The sequence below is a fragment of the Tursiops truncatus genome, chromosome 9, assembly GCF_011762595.2.
Source record: "Tursiops truncatus isolate mTurTru1 chromosome 9, mTurTru1.mat.Y, whole genome shotgun sequence".
Taxonomy (NCBI): domain Eukaryota; kingdom Metazoa; phylum Chordata; class Mammalia; order Artiodactyla; family Delphinidae; genus Tursiops; species Tursiops truncatus.
The window spans coordinates 41,156,294-41,183,964 of NC_047042.1; the positions used below are offsets into that span (position 1 = coordinate 41,156,294).

The following is a 27,671-nucleotide window of genomic DNA, read 5'->3' on the forward strand; positions in this document are numbered from 1 at the left end:
AATGAGGTAATAGTATACTCAAAATACCATTAAAATAAAAATGAAAAAAATAAGATTTTCATTAATATAGGCTAGAAGTCAAGAAAAACATAAATGTGAAAGAAATAAAGTTTAGATTAAAAAGTTTAAGATCTGTGAGATAAAATGTAAGAGAGGTTCATTAATAATTAATAAAACTTCAGCTCAAAATTTATTGATGATTTGAATGTGAGACCTGACACCATTAAACGCCTAGAAGAAAACATAGGGGGTAAGCTCCTTGACATTGGCCTTGGCAATGAGTTTTAGATTTGACACTAAAAGCAAAGGCAGCAAAAGCAAAAATAAACAATGATGTAGTGGAGCTACATCAAACTAAAAAGCTTCTGCCCAGCAAAGGAAAGCACCAACAAAATGAAAAAGCAACCTATGGAATGGGAGAAAATATTTGCAAAGCACCTATATGATAAGTGTTTAATATCCAAAATATACAAGCCAATCTGCTTTAGGGATCTCCCCCTTTCTCCCACAATTTTATCCGTTTTCCCTAAGATGCAGTTGTATCAGCCCACAAAAGTGAGTCAAGGAGATCACTAGTATCAAAGCTCCAGAAGCATTTCCTAGTGAGCCTTGAGCTCTACAATGGCAGGTGTTTTCAAGTCTCCAGTATCATTTTCCAAGCAGTTTTATTTAAAAGAATATAGTGTAAACTTGGGGAAAGTATTCAAACTCAGTTTACCTGCTACCATAAATTAAAAGGTGGATTTAAGGTTAGAAAAATGTCCAGGAAGAAATACACCACCAATAGAAAAAACTATACCACTGAAGAAATAATTCTTAATATTCTTATGGCCAAAGACAATAGCAAGCAATTCTTTAAGAGTGCACGCATCTCTATTCTGGAATATGAATGACATTTTCTAAAAGATAAGCATTTAGTGCCACAGCGTTATGGCATCCTGTGGTTAACGTCAACTCTAGTCCTGCATAGCTGTGTTTCTCAAAGGGTAGCCTGAGCATTACTTGCATCAGAATCAGCTGAAGTGCTTGTTAAAAATTCATATTCTGAGGTTATTCTTAGGTTTCAATCCAAATGTAGTGCATCCAAACTTCTGGTCATGGTACCCAGGAGTCTGCTTCTTTAAAACAACTCCTCTCCTCACTCCCACCTTCCAGTAATTGTTGCATGCACTGAAAATTGAAAAGTCACTGTTGTTAGGTTAAGCATGGATCTTGAAAATCATGATTCTACTCCCCAGGCCCAGAAATCAGTAACTTTGCATGTTCCAAAAAGCTCTGATGCTACATGATGACATTTTCCAACAAGCGCTGTTGTGACTCTGCCACCTTTGACATTTGGTTTTTTTAGAAACACACACTAGAGTTTAATGCCAGAAACTTCAGTGCTTTTTTTTTTTTTCCAGAAGTCTTAACATGGATTTCATGTGTCTTACCATGAATGGGCTGAACCTTAGCAGCCCTCATGTTATAGCCTAATAAAGGGGGAATCTAGACGTCTTGGAAACTTTGTTGGAATGTCAAACCCAGCAGATTAGTCCAGAGCTGCCAGTACAGCTGGCAGCTGCAGAAATGGGTGGATTAATTGGAGGTAGAGCATAACAGGGCAGAAATAGAGGTACAGGGAGGAGGAATTGGGATTCCTGTCAATTGCAATGTTGTATGCAGCATAGGATGCGGATCTTCTGAAAGGCAGTGTGAGAAAATAGACTCATCACAGTCTAAAAAGTCAAGAACAAGGAAGAATGATGCAGTGACAACCACAAGTTCCATGTTAGTTGCTTGGACCAAAATCTTTGGAGTCATTCTAGATTTCTCTCTCTTTCATTCTCACAATCAGTTCCTCAGGAAATTCTTCAAGCTCTACCTTCAATATTTATCTGACCACTTCACCTCCACTATCACCCCTGGTCTGAAACACTATGTTTTGCCTCCTGACAGGTGTCCCTTGTCCCACCACAATCCGTTCTCAACACAGCAGCAGAGCAGTCATTCAAAATCATAGGCTGTGTCACTCCTGTGCTCAAAGCCCTGCCTCTGTGCCACCGTTCACTCCACGTAAAAGCCCTTCTCCCTCTTCTGCCCCTTGTCTCCTGACCCCGTCTCCCATGCTTCTGCCTCATGCTCCTTTTTCTCCAATCCCTTGGACCTCCTTTGCAGTTCCCGTACCACACCTTCTGCCTGGAATGTTCTTGCCCCAGACTTGTGCTTGGCTAATAACCCCATCCCCTCCTTCCATCCTTGTCTCAAATGTCTCTTTCTCAAAGAGGCTAGATGTGATCACCCTACTTTAAATTGCCCACCTCTCCCACACACACTCTCAGACCCCTTCCTCTACTCTTCTGTCTTTTTTCATAGCCCTTTTTGCCTTATACCATACTATACCAGTTAGTAGTTTATTAAGCTTATTACTTTTAGGTTTCCCCACTCCCTCAATGAGTATTCCCACTGCAAGAAAGCTGATACCTTTATCTATTTTGTTCTCTACTAAATCCTGAGCATCTCTGTGTACCAGTATGTGCCTGGTACCTAGTAGATGTTCAGTAGACATTTGTTGAGTGAGTTACTTAAGTAAATATTCACAAATATTGATCCTGACAAAGTGTAAGGGGAAATTTAGGAGTAATTACAAAGACTTAAGTAGAGAAAAGTAATTACAATAAGAATCAGGTCTGAGATATGTATAAATAACTGGGTGGGTCAGAAAATCAGAGTGGGCCTGGATCCAAGTAACACATTATGACAATGGTTTATTTGTAGGTGGTAAGTAGTTTTGAGGTTACAGTTCAAGGCTGCCCACAAATCAGGCTTTTGGCCTTTGACTCAGTGTTCCAGGTTGTATTTTATTTTTTAACACCAAGACATTAGAAGGAAAAGCCATAAAATTTCTCTTGATTATCAAGTTCATCATCTGTGCAGTGATCAGGAAATGGGACTCTACACTTGGAATTCTATAAATGGAGATTTTGAGAAAAGAATGGAAGATTTCAGGAAAAACAGAAAATCTCATACTGTAGGTATTTACCTCTGTTTGCTTCTAAATAAAGTGTAGAGAGTAATAGTGGCAGCAACCTGCTATGGAGAAACTTGAGTGAATACAAGTATAGCACCGGTTTTTTTCCCCCCAGAAAAACAGGGAAAAGTTGATAAAATATGCCAGTGAATATGACTATGCTTAAGTCATTATCACAGATTATTTTTTCTTCAATATCCCATCAAGCTTGGTATTATGGACTGAATTGTGTTCCCCCCAAATTCATTTGTTAAAGCCCTAACCGCCCATGTGACTTTTTTTGGAGATAGGGTCTTTAAAGAAGTAACTAAGCTTAAATAAGATCAAAAGGGTGGAGCCCTAATCCAATAGGACTGGTGTCCTTAGAAAAAGAGGAAGACGCCAGAGATGAGTGCACAGAGAGAAGATTGTGTGAGGACAGTGAGAAGGCAGCCAGAAGAGAGGCTTCATACAAACTAACCCTGCCGGCACCTTGATCTTGGACTTGCAGTCTCCAGAACTGTGAGCAAATATACTTCCGTTGTTCAAGCCACCTAGTCTGTGCTATCTTGTTATGGCAGCCCTAACAGACTAATACACTTGATCATCAGAACAATTATATTTGGAGGAGCTCAGCAAGTCTCTGGAGCTAGTTGCAGGCCTTGTTTGATTAGATATTCCAACTTTTTAAATAACCCTTTTTAAAGCGAAAGTTGCAGTTCTTTGAAATTCTAACTGCTAAGGTTCTCTGTCATTATATTTTGGATAACATACAGGCTCCAAACTGCTTCTTTTAATTTACATTGTCTATTAATGTTATTTTCCAAGTTAGGGACATTGTAAATGGTAACTTGAGTCAATAATAGTGTGTTGTTGGAAGATTTCAGTGTGACTTTTATATAGATTATTCGACAATATGTCCTATATTTTTAAAAAAAAGAAAGAAAAAAAAAGGAAAAAAAAAACCTTCATACTGCAGTGTTATGACAGATGGTACATCCCTGTAGTAGGAGAGTGATGTCCTCGTCAAGCTGTTGATACAGTTTGTGAAATTTAAATCCTAATATGATTGACATTGCTATGAAGGTATATATTTTGAACAGTCCCATGTATTTTTAAATGTTCTTGTTTTATAGGAATCAGGGTCCCTGAGAGAAATTACCTGACATATGTTTGTCCCTATAAATACTTAAAAGGATAGCACAGTTCTGTTTTATTTGAGTCAAGACACGAGGATAGTCGAGGGAGTTTGGCGTTGTAAGCATAGGCATATGAACCTCTCTCTGTAGTTTCCTAAAATGACCAGTGGAATATACAAATAGAGGAAAAACCTGTGTCAGTCCTTGAAACCAGGAGAGAGCCCGTCCAGAGGCTAGACCCTTAAAGGAGTTTCTATTTGCTAGGGGTGATATTGATGTAAGATGGAAGGAACAGAGGCACCTGGGGGATTGACTAGAATTCCTGAGAGAAGTAGGAAGGGATCTGACAGTCCTCTCCCTGGCATCAGCACAGCAGAGTGAAGGCTGCAGACAAAAGAAGTAACAGGCCCATCACTTGGTGCCCTCCTAACTCTGCTGACAGCACACCAGCCGCAGGGTGGGTGGAGTCCTTTATAGGGAGAAGATGGCCTTCTTAAAAGTCTGCCCAGTCTGTCAAGTTTACAACACTGTTAGTGTTCATGGGCTAGCTCCTTCCCCACCGTCAGTCTCCTTAACACCCATAATTGAAAAGTTAAAACTAGAATATATAGCTGACAAGAAAAGAAAGAGGAATGCTCTCTTCTTATTTTAATCTGGGCCTAAATATTCATTATTGGGATATTTGGGAAGAACCTTAACCTAAATTTATAAAATGTATCCAGTGCAACTTTCACTTGACTATTAAAACCAAGATAGAGCAAGCCTGGGCTTTAACCCCCAAAGAATAAGCAAACAGAAAAATCAGAAAAATGTAAATATACCACAGTTTCAAACATAGGGACCATTCAAATACCTTAGCTCTGAAATTGTCTAATATAAGAAAAACAAAATTAAAAAATGTTTTGTGGCCTCAGATGTTTTGATTTGTGACCTCAACACAATTCAAGAGGTTATCCAAAGAGCAAGGACAAGCAAGCACAAAGAGGAAGAAAGCTGTGGCCAAACAGGATGGCCTGGGGCTGAAAATCATGGCTATCAGTACGTGAGCTGCACAGAAGCAGCGATGGTCCATCGGATACTGAAAACATTAATTATGGTATAGAAAATGCACTCAAGACTGTCATGTATGCTTCCTAAGTAAACTATATGTGTTAATATAAGAAATGATTAATCCAAAACAATAGCTCTATAATGAATTAATCATAGGCAGAAAGGACTGGCAGTAAGCTTCAAAGCACATTAAATACCGAGAGATAATTCTCAACCATCATTTTAAATATGGTTGCAAAATTAATTAAAGAATAAGTGTATTATCTTAAAACAATGCCCTCTATTATTAAGAAGGAAGTGGGTTTTATGTCCCCATTAACTATGCCAGCCCATGAAAGATAAAAGAAACTTCCGTGAATAAAGTTTAGTACAAGAACATCTTCAAAAAGCTTTAAGCAACCACTGATACATGTAGAATTTGATTAATTTTCAGGACATAGGCTTTATTTGCTTGACATCAGTTCTTACATCTAGCGGTAAGTGAGGGTTGAATAAACCATCAATAGAACTTTAGTGGAATTCAAACTACTTTGGTTAAATATACCCTAAATTACTATCACATACTTGTAATAATTAAGAAAAACCAACAAACCATCATTGCCACTGCCATTGACCCTATAGCACCCTTAGGCATAACGTTCCTAACACAGTGGCAGAGCTTTGCACAGAGTAGGCATCTAATATTTATTTTAACACTTTGAGCAATATAAGAACAAAGGAAAGGAAAGCCATTTGTAACTGATTTTATTTATAGATCTTTGGAATCTCTTTTGTTAGCAGGCATCCTTATGTTTAATAATAGTGTTTGGTCAGTTCCTATACTGAAACTAAGACTTAAATCCAAGAGAATTTCCTTGTACTTTTGAATTAGCAATGAAATAAGCTTCTTTAAAGAAGCAGTGCTATTTCAAGAAAAAGATAGATTTTCAGGGAAGACAGTGGAAAATAAATACAGTATCAGGAGACTTTGAATGCCTAAAATGCTCAGCCATTTTGCTAAATGGATGAATGAATTATTAAACCTATTGCACTTTTCTCAACCTTTGAACCCTAATATATCTTTCGAATGACTCACAAAAGGCGTATTGTTGTACAAATAGGTCTGAAGTAGGCTGGGTGTGAGATCTGTCATTTAGAATGTTTTAAGAATCCAAATATATAATTTCGTGATAAAAAAAGTTTAAAATACACATGTGTATTTTTTAGGCATTAGAACAAAAATTACTTAGTTTTAAAAATTTAGTATTAAAAATAGATGAGAATCTAAAATGTTTCTTATTAAAATACTGAGGACTCACTTGCCAGATAAATATCACTTCCAGTTTCTTCTGTCACCCCCACAGCAGTAATCAAATAGACTGTTTAAAAAATGTGTATGAGGCTCCCCTGGTGGTGCAGTGGTTGAGAGTCCGCCTGCCGATGCCGGTTCGGGAAGATCCCACATGCCGCGGAGCGGCTGGGCCCATGAGCCATGGCCGCTGAGCTTGTGCGTCCGGAGCCTGTGCTCTGCAACGGGAGAGGCCACAACAGTGAGAGGCCCTCGTACCGAAAAAAAAAAAAAATGTGTATGTCTTCTACTCAGGCCACCCTTCATATTATAGACTTCTAGGAGTTGGAGTTAAATGGGGGAAGAATGTGGCTTCTACTAATTGTCATATCATAGTATATAGCAAAGTGGATAAGAGCATGGTCTCTGAAGTCAGATACCAGCTACCTCCGATTAGCTGTGTGACCTTAGGCAAGTTACTTAATCTCTCTGTGCCTCAGTTTCCTCATCTCCAAATTTGGGATTACTACTTTTGTACCTACTTCATGAGATTGCTGTGAGGATTAAAAGAATTTATTTGCTAAATTAAATATAAGTATTTACTATTATTATTAAGATTATAGGTGCAGAACATCCCATTTTAATAGTAATTTAGTTGGACAGCCAGTTCTTGATCTCTTGTAGAATGAAAATTTAGTTCCATTCCCAACTGATATATGAAAGAATAATTTTCAGTGATTGACCACCAGGGCTGATGCTGGATTATCTTTTTTTGTGTGTGTGTGTGGTATGCAGGCCTCTCGCTGTTGCGGCCTCTCCCGTTGTGGAGCACAGGCTCCGGACGTGCAGGCTCAGCGGCCATGGCTCACGGGCCCAGCTGCTCCGCCGCACGTGGGATCTTCCCGGACCGGGGCACAAACCAGTGTCCCCTGCATCGGCAGGCGGACTCTCAACCACTGCGCCACCAGGGAAGCCCCAGGATTATCTTGATAGCCTCATTTTACTATTATGACATACATATACAATATTAATAATCCCCATTAACTGTACTTCAATACATTATGACCTATTTCAAATGGATTTGCATGTGTGTGTGTGTGTGTCATTTCATTACATATTGTTACATATTATTGAAGCTCCCTCACTTATCCTTCCAAGATTGCATAGAGTAGTACTTAGAAGTACACACTGAAGATTATGGAACCAAACTGCCTGGATATGAGTCCAAAATATACTATCTCCTAGCTGTGTGACTTTGGGAAAGTTCCTTAACCTTTCCATATTCAGTTTCCCCATTTGGAAATAATTATCCACCACCACCACCGCAAATGGGGATAATTGAAATACCTATCCCATGGGGTTTTGAGGGAATTACATGAATTAATATTTGTGAAGTACTTGGAGCACCATAGCATTGCCTGGTACATTGTAAATGCCAGTAAGCATTTGTTATTAAATAACTCACATCCACTCCATCACAGGATGTGGGACTCCTATTCTCAATTTTATGTTTAACATTCCTTGCTTTTCTTTATGTATTTGACATGCCCAAGCTTTTCAGCCAAAGACCACCAGCTACACACCTGTGTTTGAACAAGTTGGGTTTATTACTTTTTGCAGCAAGGGAGAGCCCATACCCTGGGCAACCAGGGGCATCTCAGTAAGAGGGTCAGAAAGCACTTATATTAGGATTTGGGCTTCAGTTAGGTAATTATTTTAGGGGGCTTTAAATAAGTGAGCTTTGCTGTGGATTGAATGCTGTAAGGAAGCAAGAGTAATTCTATAACCAGGTATCTTAATAAACCTTATTTTTGGAAGTAGGAAAGACTAGAGGGAGTCTAAAGCTGTAACTGATAAAGAAGCAGAACTCACTCATATTAGCTGGGAGATGGGAATATGTGATATTTTGGCTGTTCCCACGGTGACCTTGTTTTTAGTTAGACAAATGAAGTAGTCTTACTTTTTGTCTTACTCCATCATAGCCTAGCTGAAAAGATCAGGCCAGTTCCCAGACAATGGTGGCCACTCTCCTCTTTTCCAGACTTACGTATTTATCCCAAAACATGGTGATAATGCTTGCTTTTTAAAACTTTATATGAATAGTATCATTTAGTACAGGAGTCCCCAACCCCCATGCTGTGGACCACTTTCTGTGGTAACTGGTCCCTGGTGCCAAAAAGGTTGGGGACTGCTGATTTAGTATATATTCTTCTTTGGCTTGCTTTCTCCACTCTTTGTTACATATTTGTGGGTTTCATCATATCAGCGATTGTCCTGTAGTTTATTTATTTCCACCTCTGTATAGCATTGTATTGACACCATAGTATTGACACCATAATTTAATATCCATTCCCTTTTTGTTGGATACCTGAGTTACTCCTAGATATTTGCAGTTATAAACAATGCTACAATGACAGTTCTTATAAATATCTCCTGGGGTAAATGTCTGATGTCTGATAGCTTTTTCCAGACTGTATACCTGGGAGTATGCCTGTCTTCAAACATGCTAGAAAATTCCAAGTTATTTTCCAAAATGGGTAAAACAATTTAAATTTCTACCAGCAGTGTTTAACTGCTCTGGCTGCTTCACATCTTCTCCAGCACTTGGTATTGTCAAACATGTACATTTTCTGATAAACTAGTGGATATAAAATGTCATTTCAGATGTTATTTTTTTATTAAGTCTGATAATATTTGAGTTATAGTGATTTATACTCTTGCATTCATTTCCTCCATCTTATTTTATTCTTTGTTACATTTTTTCTGTTTCATTGTTTCTTCTTTCTTGCCTTCCTTTGAATTTATTGCAACAGTTTTGCTATTGTTGCATTTTTTCCCTTGGTTTGGAAGTTACACATCCTTATCCTATTTATATAAAGAGATTACCTTAAAATATTAAGGTTCAGACCTAAATGAATACAATCTATAATTAATATATTTACCTTGCTAAGGGCTTTAAACTGCTTTACCTCTGATTACCTTTCACCAACTTACATATTATGTAGTCTTGTATTTTAGTTCTATACTGCTGTTTATAACTGTCTGTATTAGTTTTCTATCATTGCCATAACAAAGTACCAAAAACTTAACATTTTATCTTATAGTTTTGTAGGTCGAAAGTCTGACATGGTTCTCACCTGGCTAAAATCAGGGGCTTAGCACAGCTGCGTTCCTTTCTAGAAGCTCTAGAGAAGCATCTGTTTCCTTGCCCATTCGGCTTGTTGGCAGAATTCAGTTTCTTGCAGTTGGAAAAGTAAGATCTCCATTTCCTTGCTAGTTAGGGACTGTCCCCAGCTTCTAGAGGCCACATTCCTTGGCCTTTACACCCTCTCCTCCAAAGCCAGAATGGCAAATCAGGTACCTCTCATGCTTTGAATCTCTCCTCCTCCTTCTTCCATCTAACCTTTCTGACCAGCTGAGAAAGGTTTTCTGCTTTTTAGGACTCATGTGGTTAGATTAGGCCAATTTAGATAATCCAGGATAGTTTCCACATCTCAGGGTTTGAATCCTGAATCACAGCTGCAAAGTCCTTTTTCCCATTAAGATAACATATTCACAAATTCAGAGGATTAAAGCATGGGATCTTTGGGGGACCATTATTCTGCCTACCACACTCCCCTATTTAATCATCATAATTATGCTTTTACAGTCAACGTTTACTTTTACTCACATTTAATATTTTCTTTGGCCACCATTCCATCTGGCATCTTAGACCCTGCTTCTCTGTTCACTGTCCTTTGTATGAGAAATAAATCCTTTAGAAATTTCCTTAATGATGGTTTGTTATAGCTTAACTCTCATTTTCTGTCTGAAAATGCCTTCCTTTGTCCCTGGTAATTAAAGAACTCTGGATATGCAAGTTCTATGACCTGGGATCAGTACTGCCTCAAGGGAGGGGCCAGCTTTAGGACTCTGGTACCATACCAGATTCATGCTGTGGATTTGGGGAATCATTTGAGGATTTTCCTTTCTTGTGATCCTAGTTATAAAATTGAAAGGTTTTATGTTTTAAATAACATATAGGCTTCTGCTTCCAGGAATATAGAAAAGATGTAATTTTTCCTAATTCTCTTACTAAATTAAAAAAAAAATTCTGAACATTATATAGTAAACAGACCATTAAGATGACTCTGAAAGTCGGAGAGGGAGGCAGGCAAGCTAGAGATTTTAAGACTCAAGAAATGACAAGATGCTCAGTTCCCTTTTGCCTCCCACATCTCAGACTTGTAGTGAGAGAAGACCACCACTCATAAACACCAGTGGGAGCAGATTTTAAAAGACCCTAACAGATGCTTATTCAGGCAATGTTTTAATTTGCTTCTAACACAATATAAAAATTAAAATATATTCTGTACCTATAAAAAATTAGACTTACAAGGAGAAAAAACACAAATTGGTAAAGTGGATTTAAAAATATGACCCAACTATACACATTCAACAAGAAACTCACTTCAAATATAGCAATATCCCAGGTTGAAAGTAAATAATGAAAAATGATAAATCATGAAAATATTATTCAAAGAGAAGCAGGAGTAGCTATATTAATATCTGATAAATTAGACATCAGAGCAAAGAAAATTACCAGAAACAGAGAAGGACATTATATAATGATAAAGGGTCAATCCACCAAGAAGATAATGAAATCTTACATGTATATGCACTGAACAACATACTACAAAATATGTGAACAAAAACTGATAGAACTGAAAGGAGAAATACACAAATCCACAATTAAAGTTGGAGATGACAACATTCTACTCCTCATACAGAAATCAGCAAGGATACAGAAGAACTCAACAACATCAACCAACAGAATTTATTAAGCATTTGTAGAACACTCCAACAACAGAACACGTTTCCTTTTCAGGTATCTGTGAAACATCTACTAAGATAGACCATACCCTGATCCATAAAACAAAGTTCAGCAAATTTCAAAGAATTTAAATCATACACAGTGTGTTCTCTGAGCACAGTGGGAACCAAATTAGAATTCTATCACAGAAAGATAACAGTCTCCAAACACTTGGAAACTAAACAACCAATTTCTAAATAAGCCATGTGTGAAAGAGGAATTCTCAAAGAAAATCAAAATACTTGAACTGAATTAAATGAAAATATAACATATAAAAATCTGTGAGACATAGCTAACCAGTGCTGAAAAAGAAATTTATAACACTAAATGCTTACATTAGAAGAGGATAAGACACAAATCAATGATATGAACTCCCACTTAAAGAACCAAGAAGAAAGAGAGCAAAATAAGATGAAAGCCAACAAAAGGAAGAAAATAATAAAAATAAGAACAGAAATCAGTGAAATTGAAAACCAAAACAATAGAGAAAATCAGTGAAACAAAGAGCTGGTTCTTTGAACAGACTATTAATGTTGAAAACTCTAGCAAGACTACTAAAGTAAAAAAGGGAGAAGACACAAATCACCAACATCAGGAATAAAACAGAGGCTATCACTATTGACCTTACAGACAGCAAAATAACAGGGGAATACCACAGACAACTTTATAAACATATATTTGACAACTTAGACTAAATAGAAGGAATTTAAAAAATAAAAATAAAAAAACTATAAACTACTGTAACTCACTCAATGTGAAACAGATCTTTTCTATCCAGAAAATAGGAAAAGAGGGAACAGAGACCAAGATATTAGAACGAAAAGAAAACTACAGACCAAAATCTCTCATAAATACAGATACAGAAATCCTTAACAAAAATATTAGCAATTAGAATTCAGTAATACATTATAAGAATTGAAGACTAGGACCAAGTACAGTGTATTCAGGGATGCATGGCTGGTTCAATGTTGGAAAATCAGTTAATATAATCCACCGTATTAACAGGCTAAAGAAAAAAAAATCACATGATAACATCAAACAATGGAGGAAAAGCATCTGACACAATTCAACACCCATTCATAATAAAAACTCTCAGAAAAATAAGAATGGAGAGAAACATCCTCAACTTGGTACAGATCATCTGCAAAAACCTACAGGTAACATCATGCTTAATGGCGAAAGACTGAATTCTTTCTCTCTAAGATTAGGAGCAAAGTGGCTGTAGGCAATCCTTGTAGCTTCATCACTCCATCTCTCTCCATTATTGCAGTGCCTTCCTTTCTGTGTGTCTTCACATGGACTTCTTATAAGGACACCAGTCATTGGATTTAGGACTCACTTGAATCCAGTAGGACCTCATTAGCTAATTACATTTGCAATGACCCTATATCCAAATAAGGTCGTGTTCTGAGTTTTTAGTAGACATTTGAGCAGGGGGCAGCACTATTCAACCCAGTACATGTACCCTGGCTGTATCAATGCCAGTATTCTGATTGTGGTATTATACTATAGTTTTGTGAGATCTGACTATTGGGGGAAACTGGGTAAAGGGTATGTGGTATCTCTGTGAGGTTACAATTTCATGTGTATCTACAATTATCTCAGAATAAAACATTTAATTCAAAAAGTTATATATTCACTGTTCTTAGGGATTATACAGTGAATATATTTTCAGAGTACCTCATTGGCCACATTACTGGAAACAGATGATTTAAGTTTACCTCCTATAATGAATTTCTTTTCCATCGTAATACTCTGAATATACAAATATAAAAATATTTCAGACCTACCTACAAAAATGCACCAGTTTCATTTTTTTGTTTGTTTTATTAAGTCCTGAAAAGTTCAGACATTCTTTTATGACCCTGTGAAGCGTACAAAGTACATATAATTGAAAACCCTGTAAGTCGTATGAGAACAATAAAAGGTCTCCTTTATTTTCAAGAGATCAACAATAAGACAAAAAAAATCTAATATATACTTCCTTGGAACTTGTACTGGATGAACAATTTCTTTATAATTTCTAGTAAAATTATATAAGAATAATGACTGGGCCACTTTAGAAAATTTAGTTGTCGATATTTGAGAACAAGGGATCAGCAATAAACACTACATTATGTAATACACAACTATAGGAATTATGTCCCACAGATTAAATTAGAACCCAGTAAGATCTCCTAGGTCTGTTCTTTACTTCATTATTGAATCACACTGATTCCAAATAAATCTTGGGCAATTGCCAAAAAAAAAGACCACTTTTGAGGAGTTAAACTAGTATCTGTGATTTACATTAATCAGCATATATACTGTTTATGGGCACAGATTTGACTCTGTTGAAACTGTGCTCTCACTACCCAAGGCCCTCTGTTTTTCTGGCTGTAGTTTTGTCCTGGTACCTCCACTGGTCAATCTGTGCTATGGGCATGAGGCTTGAAGTGGTAGCCTCACATTTGCCAACTCTTTGTATGCCAGGGAAGGTCTAAGATAGAACCCCACCAGTTAGATCAATAATTGTGTGATTCATATTTGTAAAACCAGCCGAGAACATTTATTTACGGTGTTTTTTTAAATAAAAAGTTGAAAATGCAAAAAACAGAAAGAATCAGCATATACTGGATAAGAAAACCTATAATGAAAATCACCAAAGGAATAGAATCATACAGAAAATACTCTCCCCCTGTCTTTCTTTGATTAATGAAAGATAGACAGACAGATAGATAGATAGAAAATTATCTGTAAAATTGAGGCTATTGTCAACTGAAAAAAAAAAATGCACAATGTTGAGAGTTGTGAGTTAAGTTTATTTGGGGCAGATTGAGGTCTATAGTCCGGGAGACAGCATTTCATATAGCTCTGAGAAACTGCTCCAAAGAGGTAAGGGGGGAAGGTCAGTGTATATGTGATTTTGGTGAAGGGGGAGTACATGCAACCAAGCACACATTTTTGCAGAAGGTTGCTGCTAGTCACAAGGAGCAGACATCACCATGAAGGATTTTAGTGCCATTTCAGCTATGGGGAGTCGCGAGAATTGGGCTCATAAAATCTTCTCCTGAAAATATCTATCTGAAGGCCTGTTTTGCCAGTTTTTCCCAGAGCACAGGGTGCCTCCTTCCTGGTCTCCACCCTGCACTCCTTTCAGGGTATGTGGAAGGTCAGCAGCTTACGGTTTAATCCTTGTAGAAGCAGATAGCAAGTACCACTTTTTAGTTGGTACTATTTTTCAAGGACTGTATTATCTCTGTGTTGATTTGCTCAGCTTAGCAGAAGATTTTAAGAGTATTTTGCTTCAAGCAACACTTCCTTAAACCTTTATTTGTCACATTTCTCTTTTAATAGCTCAAGAAGAATCTGTGACCGATTTTTCTATTTGATTTATTCAAAATACACCAAGAGCTAACATTAAGCTTTAGAAAAATGGCCAGGAATTAATGTTTGTACCTTTTTCCTTAATAAAAACTGTATTTTCCTCCTACAGTTTTCAGTCTTATATATAAAATAAATTTCTTCAGGCTGTAATCATAGCTCTCACAATTGCATGCTCAGTAGACTTCCCTTTATAGTAACTGTAATTTCCAACACTATATAATAACACTAAAGACTAAAGTTACTTTTAGTCAATTGAAAGGAAAAAAATGGAGACTTTTCAGGTAATTATACATATAACCACTAATTTAAATGATAGTCTGAAGGATTCAACAAGTGAAGGAATCGCGTATGTTAATTTGCAGTTATAGGAGTTTTTCTTCATATTGTGGACTTATATTAGTCAAGATTCTCTGGAGAAACAGAACCAATAGTATATATACAGGTATGTAAGAGGAGATTTATTATAGGAATCAGCTCCTGGGATCCTGGGAGTGGGCCACTGGTGTAATACCCAGTTTCCCAGAACCAGGAACTCTGATGTCCAGGGGGAAGAGAAGATGGATATCCCAACTCAGGAAGAGAAGGAATGTACCCTTCCTTCACCTTTTCGTTCTATTCAGGCCTCAATGGATTGGATGATGCCCCGCCCACAGTGGTGAGGGCAATCTGCTTTACTTAGTCTACTGATTCAAATGCTAATCGCTTCCAGAAACACACTCACAGAAACACCCAGAAACAGTGTTTTACCAGCTATGTGGGCATCCCTTAGCCCAGGCAAGTTAACGCATGAAGTTAACCATCACAAGACTCTTACACCTGTAAAAATATTAAAAACAAATCGTTTTATGTGAGATATGTATCATTGATGTCATTTTTTTATATTCAGAGAAATGAAACATTTATTCCTGTATTTTCTGTCATCAGTGTGCCAAGCACTTTCACTGTTGGAAAGCAATCCAATGAATCATTTTTGGCTTTGCCTAATGTTATGATACAAATTAGCAACAATTCTGATAAGCTTAAGTGAGAATGCTCTTGGTGCTCATGCTAAGCAAATTAGGGATGCCCAGTCATTTATTTTCACTGCAGTGTGTGTGTGTGTGTGTGTGTGTGTGTGTGTGTGTGTGTGTGTGTGTGTGTGTGTGTGTGTGTGTGTGTGTGTGTGTGTGTTCCGGGGTGGGGTGGGGGATGGGGGGCGGAGAGTGGGAGGGGATGAAAATAAGTACTCCTAGGAAGAAAAAATAAAAACAAAATCTATAGAATATTTTTCAGAACTGAAAAGCTGTGGCAGAAAGAGGAGATAATAGTCTTTAGGTAGCATTTATGATTCTGTGTGCAGAAAGTTGAGGGATATACAAGTATCTACAGTTTGCTTATTTCAGGCTTCTATGCTACATGCATGGGCATTTCAAAGTATCAGAGAGTAACAGGGGCTAGCTTTTATTAAAGGAAATGTGTGTCTTAAGACATTTACGTCTCAAAATTTTTATGACAGTAGTAAACTTGATTCTCTTGTGATGTCCATAAAGTTTTAAGTATCATTCTTACTCAGTCATTTTTAATCAGAACTGTGGACACCTTCTGACGTTAACTATCAAATACCTGTGCTGTACAAAATAGCCAAACTGCAGTCATCATAGCAGAAGAGAAGCAAGGGCTAGCAGTATTTATACACAGTTCATTGGTCAACTCATGAACATACGTGGACAATTATAAATTTGTCCCCTTAGCAATTCTGAGCTTTGGATCACATATGCAAATAGTATATTCTTTAAAGTTCTGGAAAGTATCTGGTGAGTCATGCAGTCAGAGATAGAGATGCCCCATTTGGTGGCCCGAGCTCTTCCTTCATCATATCCATCAGTCACCTTTCTGCAGACCAAAAGGGAAGGGGGCCTTCTCTGCCAGAGCCACTCAGTGGAGATTTTTTCCATGTACGTTAAAGCTGTAGTTCCCCTCCTACTCTGTTCAGTCCTCTAAATTCTCCTCTTTTAGAACCTAACTATAAAATTTTAGAAATAAAATTAACTGTAAGGATTATTTTACTGACTAGGAAAGTTAGACTCAGCATTATTAATGGCATGACTAATTAGTGGTGAAGCTGGTGATCAAACAGTCTGCAAGCCTTCTAGCCCAGTTTCCTCTGACTGTACTACACTGCTTCTTTTCCCCCCACTCCTTCTGTCTCCTTTTATTCTCAGGATGGAGCTGAGAAGCATTCGAGTAATGTCTTGGTGGTGCTTCTTTAAGCATTTTCCTTCTCCGTACACAAAACTGCTCTGAAAAACCGTATTATTGACCATAACAACCTGTTTAATTCTTAAGGAACCTCTGTTTTTCTCCAAACAGCCTCAAAACCAGTGGACTTGAAATCATGTGCTGGCCCTATCCCTAATACGACACAGCTGTGCCACATTCCCTGTCCTATTGAATGTGAGGTTTCACCCTGGACAGCTTGGGGACCTTGTACTTACGAAAATTGTAATGACCAGCAAGGCAAAAAAGGTATGTAATATTAAAATGGCATGCTTAAAACTCCCATCAAATTGGGTCAAACCATGAATTATTAACAAGTGCTGCTCTGTGTTCCTGTGATCATTCGTTTGCAGTATTTTCCAGAATGGCTAAAGAGTATTGATCTTTAGCACAAAAGAATTATAAACCTATTCTGGTGATGATACCAGAAGATTAAAACTGCAGAACGTAGGCAAGATGCTTGTTAATTTAGACAACAGATGGAGAGCGTCTGACGCAGTTGGTGCAGTGGTTAAGATGAGCTGTGGTGTCAGACTGACGTGGATTGGAAAACCTAGTCTGTCCTCTGTTGTTTAGATAAGTTAATTAACTTATTTAAATCTTTGTTCCCTTACCTGTAAAAGGGATGTAATATGATCTGGTACCCAAGTTTTCTTTAAAGACTCAATGAGATAAACATAAAGCACTTATTTCATTGCCTGACCTGTAGCTAGTGCCTAATAAACAGAACTACTTATTACTTTGAAGGTAAACAAACTAATAATAAATATTGCTTTTATGATGCAAATAATATATCTAAAAGGAATAGAATAAATGCAATTGTTTACTACATGTTCGGCCTGGTAGAGTAATTTTCACATGATCTAGTAATTGAAAACATTTTTCTATTTTGTTTCAAAGGACAGTTTTCTAGTGATTCCAATATATTCACATAGCAGTAGACAGACTTATTAATTTTGTTATACATTGTCAGAAAGGGCAACACTTAGGTGTTATTAAAGCACATAGCAGGACTTTGAATACTCCTTGTTAGAGCCCAGATGGTTTATATCCCGAGTTCAAATTTCTGGAGAGTCTAAATTCAACTAAGCCTTCAAGAGACAGTTTCCTGAAACCATCCAACTTCTCAGAGGTTCCTTTTCAAATTTAACCAGGTGATCCTGTTGAGGAATTCAAAGTAATAGCACTTGTGTCTGGTCATGAATATTTCTGAATAGGTTGAGATTTTATTGTGTCTTTGAACATTTTACAACTACAGACTTTCCAAATCAACCAATCACCTCTCTCTCTGTCTCTCTTTCTCTTTATCTCTCTCCAGCCCATTCTTGCTTGACTTTTACTGTAGTAAGCTGACACCAAAAGTCCCTCTTTGGCCATTCTGTTTATTCATTTAATAAATTGTTAATGAGCTCATATTAATCTAGAGTGTGAGGATACACTAGTGATTAAAGCAGATATGAATTCTACCCTCTACCCTCATCCAGCTTTCACTTGGAATTTCATTCAGCCTTCTGAAGTATTCAGCGCATGATGGTAACAGTAAATATTTTCCTTCCCCAACAATTCAGGTTTTAAACTGAGGAAACGGCACATTACCAATGAGCCCACTGGAGGCTCTGGGGGCGCTGGCAGCTGCCCTCACTTACTGGAAGCCATTCCCTGTGAGGAGCCATCCTGCTATGACTGGAAAGCAGTGAGGCTAGGAGACTGTGAACCAGATAATGGAAGGGAGTGTGGTCCAGGCACTCAAATTCAAGAGGTTGTGTGCATCAACAGTGATGGTGAGAAAGATTATCTATCCTGTTTTTATGGATGTCTGTTTGACCCTGGAGATACAGTTTTCCTTATGTTAAAATCTCATGTCTTCTCACATCATAGCTGGTTCCATTTACAAACACAGAAATAGCTGCCCCTTCCTTTCCTTCCTTTCCTCCCCTCCCTCCCCTCCCTCCCTCCCTCCCTCCTTTCCTCCTTTCCTTCCTCCCTTCCTTCCTTTCTTCCTTCCTGATGGTGGCTGTGGAGAGGGTCTTGAACAATCACAAGGTATTCTTTACTTTGAAAACAGGTATCATAGAATAAGAAACCATCATCAAGGCAATGTGTAAAATTGACAAATTTTAAAATAACAAGGAAAGGTAACATTTTTCTAAGTGTTTTATTTTCCTATTTGCCATGGAAAGTGATATGTAAATAATGAAGGGTTGTAAGCATTGGTTGACTTGCCTTTAGAAGCCTTCGTCTCCCACCCTGATACTGTGTCCTAGTAATATATTTTAATTTCCAGACTTCCAAGCCACGAGGCCTATTGCAGCCTAGAGTTCCTGAATCAACCTTCTGAGCTCTAGGGCCTCCCTTCTAGGAATGTCATAGAGCCACTGGGACAGGGATTTTCCACAAAGTTCTTTCCTTGAACCATAGGAATTACCTTGGACTTTTACGACTGATTTTTGTTGGATAAAATATCCTGTCTTGCTTTCAGCCCTGACTTAAGATCTTTACATTCTTTCCAAGAGTGCTGCAACTGTTTCAGGGAGATTCCCCCTTATTGTTCAGCAATGCCTGAATCACACTTAGGAAACAAAGAACTCCCCGAGACGTAGTGTAAAACCTCTGGCTAAGAGCATCTTCAAGGTTCTTCCAACTCTGAGACTCTGCACATCAGAGCAGCATGAGCACCACACCCCAGGGTCCCACGGTTGACAGTTGATGCTGTTTACAGCATATGCAGGAACGTTCTGGTGCCCCCTCAGGGGCACTGGAACATCTGGTAACCGTCGTGATTCCTTCCATCGTATTTTCTTCCAGCAAGCAGAATTGTTACCTCCTGTGACTCAATCACTGCTCAGTAGAGAAAGATACTCTCTGGGGTAAGAGACTGACAGACACTGCTAGTACTGAGAAATTAGCCTTTCAACTTTGAAACCTACAGTGCTGTCTTTGTCCAGGGTCCAAGGTAGTCATGCAGGACAGCATTAGCTAAAATCTGAACCAGCACTTGAAGTTGGAAGGTGAAGAGGGGATTATTGCCCCAGCTATTTTACGATGAATGCCGCTTTTTTCTCTGTAGTATCGTTAGTGACTTCCTTAATGATACTGCTTCTTGATTCCTTTTTCTCAATTTAAATAATTTTTCTTATCCTCCTATAGACCTAGGGAGGAACTGGGATCCCAGATATTATAAAAAGTATATTTGCATGGACTAAGTTGAAAAAAACTCTTAAGATGAAAAGTTAGTTGTGCATGGAACCTCTGCCTAAATATTATAAAATGAAAAATCAGGTCTCACGTATTGCAGTGGTCTTCCTGGATGTTTGTGCAAATTGAGTATATTTGAAATGTACTGGAGGAGGTGGCTATTTTAAAAACAACAGTGGTTAATTTTAATTCTGTCAGCTAAAAAGTACTATGTAGCACATATAATCACCTCCTAAATTGTCTTGTGGAACATTAAAGAACAAGAAGAAGAATGAGTTAGATATGTCTAGTTATGTTGGAAAGTAATGTATGTTATAACCTAAAAGGCAAATTGATAACTCAGTATACATAAGCTGGTTTCACTTTGTCCACCTAACAAACAGAATTAATTTTAAAAGGTCAGAAATGTGTTGCTAACATTCAGTTTGTTATTATTGTTCATTATCAGGACATCTCCTCTGTCATCACATTTTACTCCCTGACATGTATTAGTTATTGTGCGATTCAGTGTTTTAACTGCCTCAACTACAGGAATATAGAAAATCAAGAAAATGTTTTATTATAAATCCTAGAGGCTGTTCAAATTTATATATAACTGAAACATAATTGTGCTGTGCGAATCAGTGCAAAAGCTGGAGACCTGTAAATACTACAACCGTATTATGTGGTCACCTGGGAAGTGTTTAGCAGCTGCACCAAATGTCGTTTTGTAATTAAATCGAGCCCAGGGAATTAAAGTTGATTAGTTGTACAGACTCTACCTCTAGGCCTGGCTGTGGCTATAGATTTTGTTTTATAATTAAGTTAAAGCTCAACTAGGGAAGTGAAGAATTAGAGCCTAATTCTCGAGTGAATCTAGCAAATAGTAGAAAGACTTTTTTCTCCCACCTTCCTCACAAATTTCACCACTTTGTTAATGATCTATCTCAAAGCATTTAAAGTCTCTTTTTTTCTGAAGTGTTCTTTACCCAGGCTTCTGAGATCATTAGGATTGGCTGCTGCTGTGATTGTCCATTTTCCAATTATCTTCTCAGGAACAGGGTTGACAGAGGGTTGAGAGAGCACCCAGGAGGAGTTTCATGTAGATTGTCTGACAGAGGGGTGTAACAAAAATGCAAGGTGAAAGAGATCTCAGAAGACAACTAGACTGTCCAGGAAGAGAGAAACATTTTATGTGTAACAGAAAAAAATATTACTCATAATTTAAAGATTGTCAGAAAAGCAATCCCAGACCTGTGGGCACACATAGAGGAACTACTCTAAAGGTCTGGTGGTAATGCGTCAGGGTGCCGAGTGGAATCCTAGAGAATGTTAAACCTATGAGAAAACCCCAAATCTGCTTTCTTTCAGTTTCTGCAAAATTTGTTTGTGTTTTATGTAAAGGTGTAAATTGGTGAGGCAAGAGTATTTTGTTTCCCAAATTGGTTGGTTAGAGACAGAAGAAAGCAAGGCTATTAGGCTGAAAGTCAAAAAATAATCTATAATCTTATTGATTACTTAAGGATACTGTAAACCAAGTATTGTTTCCATATTTCCCTCCCCTCTGTTGAAAGAAGATAAATGATACCATCTATATTTCATTACCATGTGTTCTATGCTAGATATCAGAGTATTGACACCTTTCTGTGTGAATTTCAAAACCACAGTTTTGTTATTGGTATTTGTAAAGGAGTGTCAGATTCCTGTCTTATCTATGGACTTAATTACAGTCTATGGAGGCAAGTCCCAGAAAGCTGCATTTTTATGAAGCTTTCTGGATAGTTCTGATACACAATGAAGTTTGTGAATCACTGTACTAAAATGACAAAAGGATTGTTTTGGTGGAACCTAAGACCTGATTCTGTTACCCAAAGATTCCCAGCACCAAAGCATACTGGCTGGATTTGGGTAACGCTGAAGAAGACCTATGATTAAGAACGCTAAGAGAGTAATACTGAAGCAAGCCTTTAAAGTAATTTTTTTCTGCCTTTTTTTGGGGGGAACCATTTCTGTATAGCATCAGAAGTACCAAAAGAACTGACCGTGAAAGATGGTTGAAGATGAACTTAATATCCCAGGCACGGGCTTGTCATGCGACTGCTTAGTCTTTCTGAATTTTTACCACCAGTTTCTTCCTACTGGAATGAGATATGTATCCACATATGAGTAGATGGAAGGGAAGACTTGAATGCTATTTATTTCCCAAGTAGTTTATGTTGTACTCTTCTTTCCCCAGGTATTCAGTGTTAAGAGGAATGTAAGGGCACACCTGATATCTTGAGGTAAATCAGGAATAAGCTCCTTAAAAAAATGGAAATTTTTTGTCTCTGGAAAACAGGACTCAGTATGGGGAGAAATGGGGCGAAGTACTGCTCTGCTGTATTTTAAGCCTTGTACTACAATTTGTATACAATTTACAAATTATATAAACACTGAATTAATTTGTCCAAATATATATTTATTAAAGAGTAACAGTTTGGAGGGGGATAAAGATATGTGGAATAAAGAGGACAGGGTAAGGAGCAAATCATTCCAGGAATAGAAAGAGAGAAACTACAGAGCTTATAGTTGAAACTAATATTTTGTCTGGTTGAGAATATTCATAAGCCCTCCTAGAAACATAGGCCATGTCAAGGATTAGGATGCCCACAGTTTATTAAAGATGTGCTCCCAGGGGAAGCCAGTAAGAGAAGGGGGAATAAAGAAGCAAAATAGTGAAAGGAGAGTGTGTCTTGGGTTCCCAAGACCACCCCCAGGTTCTTTAATTAACTAGGGGAACTTACAGAACTCAGCATATGGTCATACCCACAGCTATGATTCATTTCATCAAAAGAGTACAAAGCAAAATTAGCAAGAGAAAAAGGCACATGGGGCAAGGTCCAGAGAAAACCAGGCACAAGCTTCCAAGAGTCCTCTCCCAGCGGAGTCAAATTGATGATGCATAATTTTTCCACCAGTGAAGTGTTGTCTACCTGGGAAACTCACCTGAGCCTAGGAGTCCAGGGTTTATATTGGCTCAGCTATGCAGTCACCCTCTGCCTAACACATACCAAAATTCCAGACTCCCAGAAGGAAAGCAGGTGTTCAGTATAAGGCACGTTGTTCGTCTGAATACTTTAAGCCCCCTGAGCAACACTTATCATTTAGAGAATGTGGAGCCCTCCAGAAATTCAAGGTCCCAGAGGCAAGCCAAAGGCCAGCCTAGTGAGCAAGTGTCTAAGGATAACTCTCAGGCCTGCTAAGTTAACTGTTTTCTGCAGGGAACACCAGAGTTGCAGTCTCAGTCTAATTAGGTGAGACACTCTGGAGTGTAAATTAAACCCTAAAGCTTCTAGCTTTAGAAGTAAAGGAGCTGGGATTTTATACTCTCACACCAGTCACGATTGGTGCACAGATGCTGGCTGGGAGGAGGAAGGTGGGTCCAGGAAACTTCCAGCTCTCTATATTGGCCAGACCACCCTAGTGCCCAAGGCCATTCAGCTAAAGGCCAAGAATGAGATATAAGCAGCAGAATCTGATAGATGGGTGCAAAGATCCAGTAAAAGGAGTCTTTAGGGCTCCAAGCTGGGCAAGAACACTGTATAGGAGGGAGATCCAAATATGGTGGGAAGGAGTATAAATGTGTGTATACTAAAGCAAACCTAAAACCTGGTAACAGTGTCTTCTATACTACAGAGGAATCCCCATGAGGATATAGTTTCCAGTTTAGGGAAACACTTTGGGACAGTTTTGGTTGACAAATCTGCAGTACTCTCTACATTGCCTGGATGATAAGAGAAGACCTGAGTTCTGCAAAATAAGAGAATTTTTAAGTTACTTCTGGTAGTATGGGGAGAGAGGTAAGCAGTTTGGGAATGATAAAAGAGAATGAAAGATAGTTCTAGGAGGAGAAGTGAGAGTAAGGATCTTAAGGAAGAAAGAGAAAAAGTTTGAGGATGGCCACAGATAACTGGAAATACCCTTTGGTATGAAATGGGTGATTTGGTCTCATGGGTTTGATCAGGATAGTACCATTTTCTTGAGGTCATTATTGATAGCACTCCCATTTGTCCCCGAAATTGTCCTGGTTTGGAGAATAAGTAATAAGATCACCCTAGAAATGACTGATAAATTGTGAGACAGAGGAGACAAAAAGTATATTTTTGCTTTTTTCCATCAGGATAATACCTTCTGTGCTATATCTTTTCATAATTATTTATCAGTGATGGACAAGAACATCATAATACACAAGGAGGAGTGATGAAAACTTAAGATAAAATTTGTTTAAGTTTATAAGGGAAACTAACCTAGGATTTGCTTCAAAAACTGGCAAGAGCTCAAGTTCAGATCAATTGAAATATCTGTGGAGCTAGCTGAGAACACAATTTCAAAAGCATGATCACTCTTTGGAACTGGAATCTGCTTCTTAACGCAGATTACACAGTCATTACATGGAAAAGCTGATCTTTTAAATGCAAGAATACGTCCTTTAACTGAATTGTTTTTCCATAATTTAAGCAATAAATCAACTAAGGAGTTTCCTTCCTGTAGAAGGCTATGCCATTTAATGCGTTTGCAATATAATTAGGTTGGATATTATGCTTAAATCTAAGGTCCCTTACTTTACAATTAGGATCATCTAACACTGTTGGTAAGAGTTTGTTTCCTATAATTGCATTGAGATTCTCTATTCAATTTGTTGTAAAGATGAAAGTCATTATAGCCTTTTAGAACATTTAAGACAATAGGTTATTCTTCAGTATTGGTTTGTAGTAATCACAATTTTATTCTGGCCTTAAAAAATCTGGCATCAGATACCCTGATCTATATTCTGTGTGTGTGTGTGTGTGTGTGCGCGTGTGCGTGTGTGTGGTATGTGTATTATAATATCTTTTGATATACTGTAAATAAAAAGTATTTTTTTGTTTATAAGGAAGCCATCAGGATTGAGCCAGCGTTCTTTTGCATAGCAATGTCTTAGCAAAGGGTAGCGTTTTATAAGGAATTTTCTTCTTAATAGTAGGTTAGTTATAGCAGAAACCTCAGATGAAAGTTGAGTGAACAGTAGTTTGCTTGCCACTTAATAGGATGATATAAATTTCCCCCTAAGGTTTATCTACCACTTCAAATGGCAAATGCAAAAGAAAACAGTCTTTCACTTTATAAGTGGTCAAGTGCCTTAACACAACCCAGGGCAGCCAGTTTTCTCATAGCTGGGTCAGTAAAAGCCAGTACGATAGAAGGCACATCTTTCAACCTAACAGATGCATCTCATCCCTTACCTTATCCTTCCCTTTTTTGCTTCTGTGACTTTGCTCATCTCTTATCTCCCCTGTCAGACTTCGTTTTCCCTTGATTTCATTGATTCTCCATTCCTCTGATGTCTTTCCTCCCTCTCAGGCCGTGTATCATTTAACTGTTGCCGGATAACAAGCCACTTCAAAACTCTCTGGCTGAAAACAAAACCAGTTAGGATTTCCCATGATTCTGCGGAGTTCCTGTTCCAGTTTTACTGTGCTCACTCAGAGAGGTTTGGCTGTGACTGGAGGAAGATCCATGATGGGCTCCCTCACGTATTTTGCATCTGATGCTAACTGCCTGCTAAGGTGCATTGGTGCTTCTTCACAGGGGCTCTCATTCTCCGTTAAGCTGGACCAGCTTCCTTACCTGGTGGTTGTAGGGCACTGCTTTTAAAAGGACAGAAACAGAAGCTGACAAGCCTCTTGAACTTTTACAGTGTCACTTCGGCCACATTCTTTTGGTCAAAGGAGGTCCTGTTGACAACTCAGATTTAATGAGGAGAGAAATAGGCTCTACCGCTTGATGAGAGACGTTATGAAGAATTGTGGCAAAGAATTTAATTCACTACAGTCCACCCTCTGGTCACAATTGTTTTCACTCCTCCCACATGCAAAGTACACCCCTTTTCCACTGGAGACCATCAGAATTCTCATGCAGTTATGCCATCAGGCTTAAAGTTCACTATCTCATGTTCTGCATCTAGTTCAAATATAGATGAGGCATCTCGGGGACAACAATTCGGGTGTGGCTACTCTTTTCTTATTTGTATTTTTTTCACGTATTTGCTTTGAGCTCTTACTTTCAGAGGAGCTGTTTTGCCCCATGAGGCAATTTGTCAAATTCTTTCCTGTGCCTTTCAAAGTCATTTAATGCTCTCCATTAATTATAGATTTTTTGAGGGGAAAAATAAAAATCAGAAAATATAAAAATAAATATATAGGCTCTTATCATGTACAAATAATATGACAGTCTCATTTGATCAAATTAAAATGATAGAACTTGACTTCTTAAACAGAATTGTGCTCTGTATCTTCCACATAATACCACGCACACATCAAAAAAAATTATCTCAGATGATAGGATTAGTGCTTATTTTAAAACCTTGTAAATTTCAAGTGCTTTTGTCCCTTACTTGTATATTGTTATTCCTTTCTAAGTTTTAAAAAAGGAGTTTATTGTAGTGCTTAAATCTTCTTATTATTAATTAAATCCTGTATTCAGAAACCTTTCCTGTGAGTTTAGAAAGGACTCAGTCCTACAGAATCTATCTGTTTAGCTGAATGTCTGAATAATTATTTAAGGTGTCAAGACATGGAAAATATAACTCTCATATTGAAAGATATTTTAATTTGTAGATGTAATAAAAATTTGAATCATTCAGATAATTAACTTTCCCCCCCAAATGAAACTCTTTTGTCCTGCACCTAACATACATATTCCTTCAAGATCTTACTATACACTAGTGTGGTGCTTTTCACAAAGTGATTTATGAAAAATGATTTTCTTTGAGATAATGACTTCATATAATCCTTGTTTTATGTTACTTGTCAGAAGAACCTGATTTCAGATTGAAATCGGAAATTTTGGTTTCTAGGGTATGGCTACTCTTGAATCAGAGGGCTTTGAACAAAAAAACACAAGATAACCTTCTCCACACATACAACATACAATGATGTAACAGGGACCAGAAAATCAGAATAGACTCTCCCACTCAAAGATGAGAAAACTAGGAAACGTTCAGCAGTTTCTGGTCTACATCAATTCTAAGACCCAGCCTGTCTCCCCTATACCAGGGGCAGGGAAAATTCCTTGATCTAAGCCTATTTTTGTTTTCTGAGAGTGGTTCCGTAGCCCATTTTTCTCCTTGGCTCTTTGTTCTTCACCCTGGGATCTTGGATTTTCCATAAAATGTCTTGCCTTTTCCATAAGAAATGGCTCACATTTATAGCTGAGGAACTTTCTCAGTCTGCCTTCTGCACATGTAAATCGGAGAGCCTGGAGTCCTTTTATTCATTTTGAAATATTGCAGTTTCTCTGAGACCAAGCTGACAGTGTTTTTATCAATATAACACTCTTAAATGGTTTTGGGTTTCTTAAGAATCTCATTGGAAGTCACTCCGTGGCACCAAAGCCATAGCCGTAATTTGGATGATTTGTTTTTGAAAAAGCCTCTCTTTACTTTGGGCCATGTATGAGGCTGCTGTGGAAACTACCTTTAAGATTTTTAGAGGCCTTTTAAAAGTCAGGGAGTCTTCTAAATACCACTTAAATCTTTCTAAGGTCTTATCAAAGAATTTT

The 27,671-nt window shown here is 37.9% G+C and overlaps 1 protein-coding gene across 1 annotated transcript in view; it reads left to right on the forward strand.

Annotated features, from left to right (window-relative positions):
• Positions 1-27,671, forward strand: part of THSD7A (thrombospondin type 1 domain containing 7A) — a 455,780-nt gene that overhangs the window by 259,329 nt on the left and 168,780 nt on the right. The window contains exons 5-6 of the mRNA XM_073809674.1: positions 17,013-17,168; positions 18,488-18,700. Coding sequence (XP_073665775.1) covers positions 17,013-17,168; positions 18,488-18,700 — 369 coding nt within the window. The remainder of the gene's footprint in view (positions 1-17,012; positions 17,169-18,487; positions 18,701-27,671) is intronic.